This window comes from Mytilus edulis, chromosome 7 (assembly GCF_963676685.1).
Source record: "Mytilus edulis chromosome 7, xbMytEdul2.2, whole genome shotgun sequence".
Taxonomy (NCBI): Eukaryota; Metazoa; Mollusca; class Bivalvia; order Mytilida; family Mytilidae; genus Mytilus; species Mytilus edulis.
In genome coordinates, this window is record NC_092350.1 from 39161415 (window position 1) to 39174989 (window position 13575).

The 13575-nt window shown below is 34.9% G+C and overlaps 1 protein-coding gene and 1 long non-coding RNA gene across 2 annotated transcripts in view; one reads left to right on the forward strand and one right to left on the reverse strand.

Moving 5' to 3' along the window:
* Positions 1-13575, forward strand: part of LOC139482675 (uncharacterized) — a 45292-nt gene that overhangs the window by 16936 nt on the left and 14781 nt on the right. Inside the window, exons 15-23 of the mRNA XM_071266687.1 lie at positions 7068-7226; positions 7762-7884; positions 8470-8571; positions 9238-9295; positions 9580-9726; positions 11017-11096; positions 11265-11374; positions 12283-12387; positions 12706-12784. Coding sequence (XP_071122788.1) covers positions 7068-7226; positions 7762-7884; positions 8470-8571; positions 9238-9295; positions 9580-9726; positions 11017-11096; positions 11265-11374; positions 12283-12387; positions 12706-12784 — 963 coding nt within the window. The remainder of the gene's footprint in view (positions 1-7067; positions 7227-7761; positions 7885-8469; positions 8572-9237; positions 9296-9579; positions 9727-11016; positions 11097-11264; positions 11375-12282; positions 12388-12705; positions 12785-13575) is intronic.
* LOC139482676 (uncharacterized) lies at positions 3722-4138 on the reverse strand. Its single transcript, XR_011654909.1, has 2 exons — positions 3982-4138; positions 3722-3770 (listed from the first exon to the last, which is right to left on the reverse strand). It is a non-coding gene; the product is annotated as an uncharacterized lncRNA (long non-coding RNA).

Below are 13575 nucleotides of genomic sequence, written 5' to 3' on the forward strand. Positions count from 1 at the left end.
TGGCAAGAGGTCCTTCTTTCGGAATAGGTTTGTGAATGCTATTGATTTCCTCTCCATGAACTTTAGGTTCTGTTGATTTCGGATTGAAACTTTCTTTATCTATAGATTTTTCTATAGAAGTCACAGATTTTGCTTTTAGTGACGCGAGTGATGTCCCTTTAGATGAATTTGTGCGTTTAACAGGCTTGGTACTAGGTCCTGTACATTCAAGGGATTGCATTGAATGCGATTTAGCGACCTTGGCATTCAAATGAAAGTTTGTGTCGTTATACTGAACAACAATAGGATTCTTGTCCTTGACGGCTATTTCCGGTCTTGAGGCAAGACGTTGTTCGGATTCCGTGATTGAAACGTTAGTTATCTTTGTGTTGACTTGAATAGGAGAAGTTTGCTTGTCAATGTATGTATTTCCAATTATGACCCAACCAAGTCTCAACTTTTGGGCAAATGGAGTTCGGGATGGTCCTAGGCGTTGTTCAAGGACGTGGTGTGCCTCTATAAGGTCCCTTCCAATAAGGAGAAGAATTTGACAACGTTCCTCTATTGGTGGAATGCTTCCTCTGAGTTCTTTCAGATGAGGATGATGCATTGCAACTTCAGGAGTAGGAATTTCGTCTCGATGATTGGGAATATTATTACATTCAATTAATGTAGGCAGATCAAATCGTACGTCACTATGTACAGATTTTATGACGAAATCTTTTCCTCTTTTCCCGGAAGTAGCTACTCTGCCGGAGCATGTCGTAAGAGAGTAGTTTTCAGGTTTCTCCCGAACGTTAAACAGACTGAAGAATTCAGGCGAGGCAAGAGACCGGTTGCTTTGGTCGTCAATAATGGCGTACATCCTGATAATTTTGTTTGTCTTGTCCTTGTGGTACACGTCCACAGGTAATATCTTGGCATAAGATTTCTCGCTCTTATGATCTTTGTAGATCTCTGTGCAGATCGAACTTACAGAGGTTAACTTTGTTTTAGCTGACTCTGTCTGCTCCCCGCCGTAGGCTTGTCTGGGTGAGCTAAACTGGGAACTTTCAGATTGTTGTGGTCTAGTGATGTGAAGTGCTGTGGTATGTCGTTCACTTCCACACTCGTTACAACTGATACTTGCGTTGCAGTCCCGACTTCTGTGTGTGGTTGACTCACAACACTTGTAGCATACATTGTTTTGTCTTAACAGTTCCTTGCGTTCCTCGATTGGTTTGGCTCGGAATGCTCGGCATTCATTCAAGGTATGCTTTGTCTTATGTAGGATACACAGATTTTGTTGTTGACTGCTGTCTTCAGTTTGCTGTTCAACAGCCGTCTTATGGACGTTGACTTTAGAGTACGTCTGAGGTGTGAACCTTGGCGTAGAGTCTTTTGTATTTGGTGTTACTTTTGATCCAAAGATGAACCCAGGATCGTTCTTAATTTTGCTCATTTCCCTGATGAAGGCAGAGAATTCTGTGAATGGCGGAAAGGCAACTTCATATTTGGACTTGTATCTTGAAGCCCTTGTTATCCACTTTTCTTGGAGTCCGTATGGTAGTTTTTCCACAATAGGATTTATACCGGACGAAGAATCGAAATAAGCAAGCAAACATCCCAGCTTGGGATTTTCCTTGTGATATTCGATTTCTGATAGAATATCAGACAAGTCATAAAGACGTGCGTTATCTTTGTTCGTCAAGGTAGGAAAATTGACGAGTTTACTCGTGATAGAGGCTTCCAACATTTCTGGAGCACCATATCGCTCATCCAGTCTTTGCCATAACCTCTGTAAGCCTCTAGTAGGGTTGTTGGCATTTGATGCCCTAATACTCATGGCATGTTTACCAGACTCTGGCCCTAGCCACTTTATCAGTAGGTCTATTTGTTCCGAGTCAGAAACTTGTAATTCGTCTATGACGTTTTTGAAGCTAGATTTCCATGTATGGAAGGATTCTGCCTGGTCATTAAAATTTGTTAGCCTGGAGAATAATAGGTCTTTGCGTAAAAGAAATCTAGTTATCTCCGACGTGGGATTGATTTGTTGCTGGTATGCTACAGGGTTCTCTTCTATTACGCCTTGTTTTGGGTGTGAAACAGGGATCTCTTCTATGACGCCTTGATTTTGGTGTAAGACAGGGATCTTTTCTGAAACGCCCTGTTTTCCTATGTTAGTTATTGTTCCCAGATCTGGGAATGCATTAACATCTGGTGACTTAGCACGTGTAGGCAAGACCTTAGGTGTTTCTGATGGCAAGTTCAGTGCCACAGATGGCACGAACGCTGGTGCTTCATGACTCAGCTCAATTTTAACAGGAATTTGTTTTTTCTTTTGAGGTCCTGTTACTTCCTTTACAGCAGTTGATACAGGAAGTTTATTGACGAAATCTTGCACACGCTGGAGCGGGTCTTCCTTTTCGTCAGGGAGATCGCTAAAGGCTTGGCTGTCATCGTATTCCAGGATACGAGCCTCGGCTTCTGCGGCTGCAGCTTCTCTCTGTGCTTCAAGAAGGTTGAATCTGGCTTTCAGCTCGGCTTTTTCACGGCTTACCCGTACGGCTTCATGTTGCATTTGAGCCTTCCTGCGCATAGCCTCTTGTTCTAATTGCACTTTTCTGTGAGCAGCCTCCTGTTCTAGTTGAACTTTATGTTGAGCGACTTCTTGCTCCATTTCTGCCTTTTTACGTGTGGCTTCCTGTTCCATTTCAGCCTTTTTACGTGTGGCTTCCTGTTCCATTTCAGCCTTTTTCTGTGCTGCTTCCTGTTCCATTTCAATTTGTCTGAACAAGGCTTGTTCCTCTAACATTGCTTCCTGTTGTAGGATAAGGGCATGTTTTTCGACGAATGCTATCTTAGACTTTGCAGCCTCTGCCTTGGCACGCTTTCTCCGTGCCAAACTTGACATGTCTGACACGTTAGAGCTACCGCTGTGCGAGGTTTTCTTACCCCTTGAGGTCTTTGTTTTAGTTGATTTGGCCTTTGTTAGGGCGAGGCGATGCTCGTGTAAAGAGTCCATGGCCAGTTCCACTTTGGACAGACGGAGATCCAATGTAAGGTTACATGCGTCTATGTCTTTTTGACTGTCCAACGTTCTGGTCCTTTTTAGAAAGTCCAGATATTCGTCTGTGAGCCTACGATAATTTGTACAGGCTTTTACAAGATTGTCCTGGGCTGTTAAGACTTGCTGAAGTTCATTGGGAGGTGTGGTGACTTCCAATAACTGGGTCGTTATATCTGACCAAAGGACCTCTAATTCCTCACAGAACTTGCTACGTTTTTCTGTGTAGGCTCCTTTACCTTTTTCGGTGAGATCCCGTACTCGCCTAGTCTCGGGATTTTCATCTAAATGTGTGGTATTAGACGGATTTTGTAAGAGTTCTAGATCTGGGACATTTCCCTCTGGGGCATTTATCTCTTCTTGTTGTTCCACATGACTTGGATCCATGTTGACTCAACGTTGTTGGGTTGCTGCCGAGTACGCACAAGCTGTGTTGCGTAGTGTCAAGGTAACAGCTACGAACGATGCTCCGTTGTATTTCCTGTTCAGGAGATGTGTAGACAAGTTGTTGTCAATTTACTGTACGTCAAGGGATGACGCGTACATGCAGGGCTCAACAGGTAGGTTGTTATGTAGCTGTATAACTAACGTGGAGTGGCGTTATCTGTGAGACACAACAGGCAAGTTGTAGACTTTTTACTGTAATGGCCTGACCATTAAGTATAACCGACGATTGGGCTCAAGCAGAAAAGACAATCAGGTGCTGATACTTTAATCAAGAGTCAATCTAACAAATGGTAAAAAGCTGAAAAACAAATAAAATACAATTTTACAATGTGTTCAATTAATGTTATTAAAACGAAATGTCAAAGGTAATAGATAGCACAGTCCGTTGAATCCGAGAAAATGTTGTACTTTCAAGAGCAGTTAAATTTCCAGTGTTTCACGGAGAGAATGTTCAAATATGTATAGAGTAATTTGAAGGCTTCAAAAACAATGTTGTAAAGTTAACTCACTCTGTGGTTAGCCACGAATTGTGTCCTAGATGACGTTTGTCCTTTGAAAAGTTCTCCAGAACTGGTATGACCTTGCAATGTTCGGTTTGAGATCCGTGTGAGCAGGGGAAAGGTAGCGATGATACGATGTTTTAATGTTCTTATCAGGTTAAAGATGAATAATCCTCCTAGACTGGAACACATAAATAGATTAAGAATATAATCAAACGAACTGTATAAATTACGGAACGGTGTAACAGAATAGTGATATTACCAATATTAAAATAAAAGTGTATTTTAGTTGGGTATTTTTTCCATTTACTCATTTTCAATTATAATCAAGGCACATTTGATTTTTATTCATGAAAAATATTTAAATATAGAAAAGTAGGACACATTGTTCACTTCCTCCCCCGTAATTCTTTATCAAAAATATTTATTTTGAAATGAAAAAGCTAAGAAATCTTAGGTTTTTTAGTGTTTTCTAGGTTATCTCGTCTTCATTCTCTGACATATTCTAGCTTGCCCTTTCATAAAATAGTGATTTTTTTAGTGTTTTATCGAATTTTCGAAAAACAAATACCTGATAACCGCTTAGACAAAAAAAAATATGTTGGAAAAATCTTACAGCAAGTGATTCTTAATAGCTATAGCCTCGGTCACACCTTGCCGGATAGCTCGATTAACGGACGCCTAACGGATAAAAAAAAAGTTATCCGTTGACAAAATTTGTATCTGTTGGGAGTCCGTTGGTGTACTAACGAACATGTAACGAATGCCAAACGGACACACAACGGACACTGAACGTACGTGAAACGGATACGTACCGGACAGAATGGACGTCGAACGTACATCCAACGGACGAGTACCGGATAAAACAGACACCGCTATGGAAGCGTAACGGATAAAACGGATGAACAAAATAATCTGAAAATTAAAGGCAATAAACCATCTAAAAATTAAAGGCAATAAACCATGAGAAATTTCAATTGGCATTTGTCCATTTTACATCCGGTAGTCATCCGTTTTATCCGTTATCCTTCCGTTAATATCCGTTTTACATCCGTTTTATCCGTTAGGCGTCCGGTAGACATCCGTTGGTGAATTGGTCTACCGGATCTCCAACGGATGCATAACGGATACGTAACGGATACAAAACGGACGAGTACCGTACAAAACGGATGCCTAACGGGCGTTCAACGGACATTTTATCCGTTGGACGTCCGTTCAAAGTTTGAACATGCTCAAAATTTTCCACCGGACAGAACGGACGTCAACGGATAAAACGGACGCTTAACGGACATGCAACGGATATGGACGGACGCCTAACGGATAAGAACGGACGTCCAACGGACATGAACGGATTGAGAAAAAGTTATCCGTTAGGCTTCCGTTCGAGCTATCCGGTAAGGTGTGACCAAGGCTAATATAAGATACATTTTTCTTTTACAATCCACCTTTAAAATTTTACGGGAAACTATTCCAAGCTTTCACTGTAACCTCGCTCTAACTTATCCCCCTCCCTCCCCCAAAAAAAACACCAAACAAACAAACCCGCAATACTATTGTCATTCTTATAGTCAACACTCAATTGTTCACAAACAAATGTGTTTTAAGCTGCTAAAGACATGATTCAAACGCTCAGAAAGTCCTTTGTTCTATATTTATGCAAAACCTTTCACATTTTTATTTTATGGGTTATTGTTGAAGGTCGTACGATAACGTATGGTTGTTAACACATACTTCCTTTGGTTTCTTATGGAAATTTGTCCATTGACAACAAACATACCACATCATCTACATTATATTAAGTATTGTATAAATTACAACGTATTTTGGTGATCTTGCAAAATGATCGTAATCCCGAAAATCGTAAATATATTTTCTTATCTTAAAAGGGGACAAGAAGGGTTCCATTAACAGGCCAATAAATAAGATTACAGTTAATTTCATTTTTTTTTTTTTTAAATAGGGGTATTTTTTTTCTCTCATAATAACAGTAAACAGATTCACAACAATGTCAATTTCAAGAAAGCAGACAACAGCTAATTAGTCAACAACAGTACAGCATCAATGCTCTTGAATATATGCCACTTTTAACTAAAATATAAAAGCACAGAACCAGGACATAGGAGCACAGAACCAGGACCGTTTTTCTTATCACCAGCACAGCGTCAGGACAATTCCGTTTAACGAACTTGCACGACTTATGCAATATAATATTGTTGTAATATACTTTGCATGGTACTTATGACACATCAGAGAAAAATTAAGCAACAAAACAGTCGTTTTATTGCCGTTCTGATACAATGTAAACAAACCCACCAGCACAGAATCAGGACCCACCAGCACCCGTCAGGACCAAATCACCAGCACAGTACGTTCTCTCGCAGGACAGCCATACCCACCGTGGATTGGTCTTAATGATCTTTCTATGGTATGAATTTTTGTCGATAAGTTTTGCTTCAAGTGACATTGAATGATTCTACAGTAGCCGACAGCTTAAATTTGTATATTCATCATATACTTGTAACATGAAGAGAAAAAAAATCACAAACATACTGTCTATAGATTATAACGATTATCTCATTCAAATATATACTGAAATGATGACTTTCTTTGTTAATTCATTCTAATGAGCCAGTATAATTACCTTGCAGATGTATATCATGGTACTTAGTCTTAAAAAGAAAATGTTTCTTAGATAGCTTCCTATTTATTATCAACAATATTGGCGAAAAGAATTCTGTTTACAAATAATTATCATAAAAATGAAAAACGAAGGAAAACAGATAAGACCTATAAAAATTTGTCATTTTCGTGGGAATTTTTTTTCTCATAAATTCACGAGAAACAAAAATAAAACGAGGAAACGGTTGTAACCTTCCTTTATAACATCTCACGCTATATTAAATTGAACAAGGAGATTTTAAAGTGATGTATAGTTTCTAAAACAACTTTTAAATAAATACATTTTTGAAGGAAATATACGCACATAAGTTGGCAAGGAGTCCAAGACTGTTTCTAATATATATCAATTAACTTAAAAAACAATTTCAAACATGTCAGTCAATTATTCTTCATTTGAAATAATCTTATATTTTCAGTATATTCTTGATGTGGTAGGTGATACAGCGAAAGGTATTTATAGAAGTGGTTCGATACCTCTTATTAGACCGCTTTCATCCGGACAGCAGTCATATGACACCAAACCATTGGAATGGCCACTTACTGAACCAATGATTAAGATGGAGGCTATGGACCAGGCATGTTTTCTTCATTTTTTATTCTTTAAACGCATAAGTGTAAAAGTAAATAGTCATAAAATAGTAAATAAATTGAGATGTATACAACGTGCATGTTATTCACACATTAGATCAACAACAGAACAAAAGTACAAGAGACATAAGAAGTTTACAAATGTGGAAAATAACATGCAAATTTCAAAACAATAATTTATTAAAGATACCATGGTTTATGATGTGGAGACTCGAATGCACGTTTCGTCCTCATGACACACCCACTGGCGCTTGAATCAAAACAAACAGAAGACAAAACAAAAATACGAAGTTGCAGAGCAATATCAACTGCAAATTGGTATCTGTTCGAATGTTAGGTCATGGACGTTAAGAAAGCGTCAATAAATTAATAAATTCAATGCGGCAAAGACTACGTTGTTCATATTCTAGACATGTGATACGTTACACCTTCTCAACACCAGGTTGATATTAAGATTATTAACTATAAATGTGTTTGTGTATCTTGAATCTGATTGGTTAAATTGCTTATGTATATGAACAGACCACTGGTAGAGCAGATTATATCAACGATATTCCAATAGAACAAGGTACTCTGTATGCTGCATTTGTTATAAGCACTGTTGGAAATGCAAAACTTCAGAGCATGGACCCATCGAAAGCTTTGGTAATAAATATATTGAAATACATTGTTATATAATATGTACTTGAATATCTTAATTACATTTTGTAATAATCATTGCAAAGTAAGATAAAACCCAATTATCCAACATTATACTAGAAAATGGAATATGTTACATGTTTTTTGTGGTAACACATATGATTTGAAATCAAATATGGATGGGTATTGGAAATATTTCTTTTTTAGATTTTATTGACACGAAGTGAAAAACAATATATAAGAAATTTAACATAATTTATTATTTCACATTAAAAACAAATTCAACAATTGCCTTGTCTATTCTCAGTATGTTTTGCGTTAAGTCAAATTGTTAAAATATGGCAATTAGTGATAGAAAAAAAACTCGACATTTATTTGTGTTTATTTTAACCTTATGCAATTGAAAACTATACCAACATCAGCAAAGCAAACAACAACGTCCCATACTTCACTAAAGCAGTTAAATTAGTTTTTTTTTCTGGTATTGGTTTAATTTCAGTTGTGATCATGAAATAGATATATCGGAAAAGTTTTAACGAAATCTTCATTTAACGCATCATTTTTGAGTTTAAGACAATATTTTGAATTCAGAGCATACCAGGAGTATTGAAATTTATAACTGCAAAGGATATTCCTGGACAAAATAACTGCTTTTCTTCAGTAGCATCCGAAATCCCATCTGTTCCGGAAGAGGTAAGTTTATTAATGAATTTCTATTCAGGATAGTTTAATATATAAATTGTTATTATTAGTCAAAATGCTTACAACATCGATAACCTTGTGAATCTCCAGGAAAAATCATTTTATGTTATTAATTTAACTAAACAGTTAAGGAAACATTATTTTATTCTACGTAGTTGACTTGAAGAAAACGCTGAAAATACGAAAACGCTGAAATTGCAAATTTTGTTTTGATCAGGATTGTGAGGAATCTTAGTATCTCACATCTTCAAAGCAAGGACCGAAGCTAATAAACTCGGCAATCAAAACGCAGAACTTCGAGAAAGTTCGGAGAACCGACAACCTTGCTTCGGCAGCTCAGTATCTCATTGATCTTATTCGTTTGAATAACTATCATACAGAGGCGAGGGTACAAAGGGGACATTCAAACTCATCAATTAGTCGAAAATAAACTGAAAACGACTTGTAAAAAAAAAAAAGAAAAAAAAAAACAATAACAAAGACACACAGCTTAAACACACAAAATATCGAACTATCAACTATACAAAAATTCAATTGAACTATCTTTTTCTCTAGTACAAACAGATATATTTCAGCTTAAATATAATAAAAATATATCATTTGTTTTTCTGTCTTTTAACACTGATTCTTACTTGTTTCTGATTATTATATTTAAAGGTATTATGTGGAGGCGATGTTATGTATGCTGGCCAGGCTTTAGCAATCATTGTTGCGGGTTTGTTTTGCTTTTAATTTTAGAGATGTGGTGTTTTTGCCTATGATTCATACAAATAAAGGTTTCACACAAATACAGTTACTTGATTAGTAATAATTTCACTTATTCCACTTACTCCTTTTGATTGAGTAATATTTAATTTCCTTACTTTGAATACATTGGTTCCTTGATTTCTTTGTTTTGTGTCATTTAAATAAATAATAAATATTGTACCATTAAAAATATAAATATTTATATGATGATATATTATAATGGCATTTTGAGTTTGCACTATTTAATTTCAGTGGACGAAGAAACAGCAAACAGAGCTGCCAAACAAGTTCAAGTGACATATTCTGATAAAAAACCACCTATTCTGTCTTTAGATGATGGGATTAACAAGGGATCATTTTTACCAGACATTTACCCTCTTACGAAAGGAAATGCTCAAAGTAAGACACAATTTGATTCATGTTTACATTTGTAAGTAAATGACAAAACTTTAGCGTAGATGGTAGATGTAGTATATTTTCCTTAAACACTATAATATGTCAGTAATAAATAAAACATAAACTGACAGCTACAGTTGTATGGAATTTTGTGGTCCTGTTTTCTTCTTCATGCTTTGACATTGTTGAGGGTTTCAGTTTCATCACTGTATCAATTTCCCTCCTTAAAATAACTACTTGTAATTTTGGAACACCTTTTCGAAGAGGTTCATAATCTTACTTAATGCAATCTTTGTTCTTTTTTTTGCCCTAAGTTTTAAGTGTTAAATCTTAACTAAAAGTATTGAGTTACGTCACTATATAAAGTAAATAATGTTTTTTAATCTAACTTTATCTTATTATTGAATTATTAGGTTATAAGCTTGCAACAGGCCCTTAAAGTCAGATTCGTCTAATCAAGACTATTTTCTTGTTTTTCTTTGTTCATTTTGTCTTTTTTTTTTCTCGAAATATTTGGGTATTCGAGGTTGGTGGGGTTCGTTGGACTGTGTAATTGTTTTGGTGTTTTCTGGTATTATTTTTATGTCAACTATTCTTTATTGCAAAAGGTGATTAAGGTGATACCTAACACTACATGGAGATAACTCTGTAAAATCAGCTAAATGTTTTAATTATGTTGTGTTATTAAGGGAAAAGTAAGCTTTTCAATGATCAAATAAAGATTTGTCAAACTGCTATATAATCAGTGTAATTTTGATAAAATGGTTGGTGCTATATAAGCAGTGTAATTTTGATAAAATGGTTGGTGCTATATAATCAGTGTAATTTTGATAAAATGGTTGGTTCCAATTTTTTGAAATTTTAATATTTTTGTCAAAGGGTCAAAGTAAATACTTTGTCAAAAATTAAAGAAAATTAAACTAGCCAAATTGATTTTAGTGAAAGTGTTGGGTACCACCATAAACTGTACTGGTAACTTTTATTAAAACTTAATTTTTCGTTAATTTCAACAGCAGATACGTTCAGAATTCCCTTAGTCAATGTTGATTTAGGACGAAGTTGGAGTGTTTTGCTACGGCTTTTTTGTTTTGTTTTTAATGTTTTTAAGACTTTATAGAAGATGAATATGTATATAAATTTTACACTAACTTTCGAACAATGCCAAACAAAATTATCTAGTTTGCACTGTAAGAATGTAGACTTTCCAATGGACAATACGAATTTATTAATCATCATGTGTAACGCTCACATTTAGTTTAATATTCTAAATTATTTTGGATTTACCTCTTACAGCTGCAATCACTAATAGCGCCAAACAAATAACTGGAAGCATACAGTTTGGCGAACAGAAACATTTTCCAATGGAAACACAGGTATGTATGCATGGACTTTTCTCTCAAAACTTAAACATTTAAATATATCAATTTCATATTCTTAATAATTATATCAGAAAAAAATGAAAAAAAAAAATCTTAGTTTTTCAAAAGTGTCCTAAGTTGTGTGGGAATAATTCCATATGTGAATATTAATGTATAAAACAGATCAGTTACTGCAAACCTACAACAGAAGGAATGGATGTTGAGACGTCTACTCAGTGGATTGACAACTCACAGAGAGCTGTTGCACTGGTTTTAGGAGTTCCCCAAAGCAGGTAATTTTTTAGCGGTATAGTATAAAACATATTATGGTAAATTATCATAACACATTAAAAGATCGTGAGTCATGAACATGAAAAACACAGGAGTCCTAACAGGTGGTTTATACATCGAATATCCTTCAAATCAAAATCTACTTTTAAAATTTGACACACACCATGAGCATATTAATATACCACATAACCTTTAGTTATATGTTTGATTTTGTCTTTGTTGTCATATTTAAAGTTTACAATGGTAGGCCTTTTGTAATCTAAATTGTAACTTGATTAGTATTTGTCATAACTATCTATTTAGATTTTGTGTTGCTGTACTATTTATTTGATCTACATTTATTTTCTTTCTATATTGAATATACAAAACGTTTTCATCTCAATGACAACTATACAAAACATAAGAGAATTTGAAAAAGAAAAGTTAAAAAAACCCAAATTAGATTCAAATTCAATAGTTTTTAAAGAGATATATATTATTATGATTTGGCTCAATGTGTTTAACATAATATAAAAAAAGATGTGGTATGATTGCCAATGAGAAAACTCTCAACAAGACACCAAATGACACGGACATTTACAGCTAATGGTCACGGTACGGCTTTCAACAATGAGCAAACCCATACCGCACAGTCAGCTATAAAGACCCAAAAAATCACAAAAGTAAAACAAGTCGAACGAGAAAACTAACGGCCTCATTAATGTACAAAAACAATGAACGAAAAACAAAAAAGTAACAGAGCAATAAACGACAACCACTGAATTACAGGCTCCTTACTTGATAAGATTATCAATTTAAGTATACCGAATAAAATTGTTGAACGCAAAATATATACAATTTGCAAGCATTCAAGGTCAGTTTTGCTAGTAGAGTTCTTTTTATTAATACTTATATACTTAATATATTTCAGAATTAATGTAAAGGTTAAAAGAATTGGTGGAGCATTTGGATTTAAAATAACAAGGAATTATATAGTGTCTGCGGGTTGTGCGCTGGCAGCACACATTTTGAACAGGTTTAGATAATTCTCATATTTCATAATTGATTATATGTTTCTTAGCTTGAGTCATACGTTTTAAAATATCAATGAATACATAATATGTAAAAATAGATATGTTTGATCAGAGACAAGATCTATACGTCATATTTCAATTACGTATTTGTCTTAAAATCCTCAAAATCATGTTTCGTTTTCTAATAAAAAGGAACTAGATAAATAAGTAACATATTCTCTTGACATTTCTGTATTGAAAACTATGAAACGAGATCTTTAAAGAAAACTTCGAGAAAGATATATTTAAAAAAAACAACATCCAATACTATTTAATTCCAGGCCTGTTAAACTGAATTTGGAATTTCACACTCAAATGAAGATGCTTGGAGGACGACTTGCCTATAGAGCTGACTATACAGTATGTCTTATGCCATGATATTTAAAGGAGTAGGTCCGGTAAGGGCCGATTTTAGCCTCAAATTTCAGGTTCATCTAACAAAAGATTTTGAACACTTTTTAAACACTAAGTGTCTATTTCAATTGATTCAATTACTTTATGTGAAAGATTTTAACTGATTTAGTCAATAAAAACGCTCCGATTCAAGCTTAAATATCAAAAATCTATCAAATATGAAAAAAAGTCACTTTTAGATGGCTTTTGTCAAAAATGAAAGTGGCCGCATCCGTGTTCATCCTCAATCTTTATATATATTATGTATTATCATTAATACGACTTGCATTTCAATATTATGAATGAACACGAATGCGGCCTCTTTCATTTAAGACGGAAACCGACTAAAATTTGACTAAAATGCTGAAATTGTGAAGATTTCAGTAATTTAGCATGACTTAATGATGCTAGTTCCCGATATATGTGCATTGTCTTGTCAAATTCAGCCCATATTTATGTAGCAGAAGCATTCTTCTTTCCAATAAATAGATAAAAGATTACATTTTCACAACTTTGTAAAACTGCTATATTTTGGGGCCAAAAAGGGGTCTTACTGAACCTACTCTTTTCAGCGTTCTTATGTATCAACAGAAGCACAAAAGAAGATGTCTTTCTTTCTAGTGGAAATGTTTCCCCCGTTTTTTAACCATATGGCCATACTCATTGTTTATAACATCGTCCTTAACACTTTATATACTCACGGAGCAATTGATTTAAAGAGTAAAATCATAAAAATACTCAACTCCGAGGAAAATGTA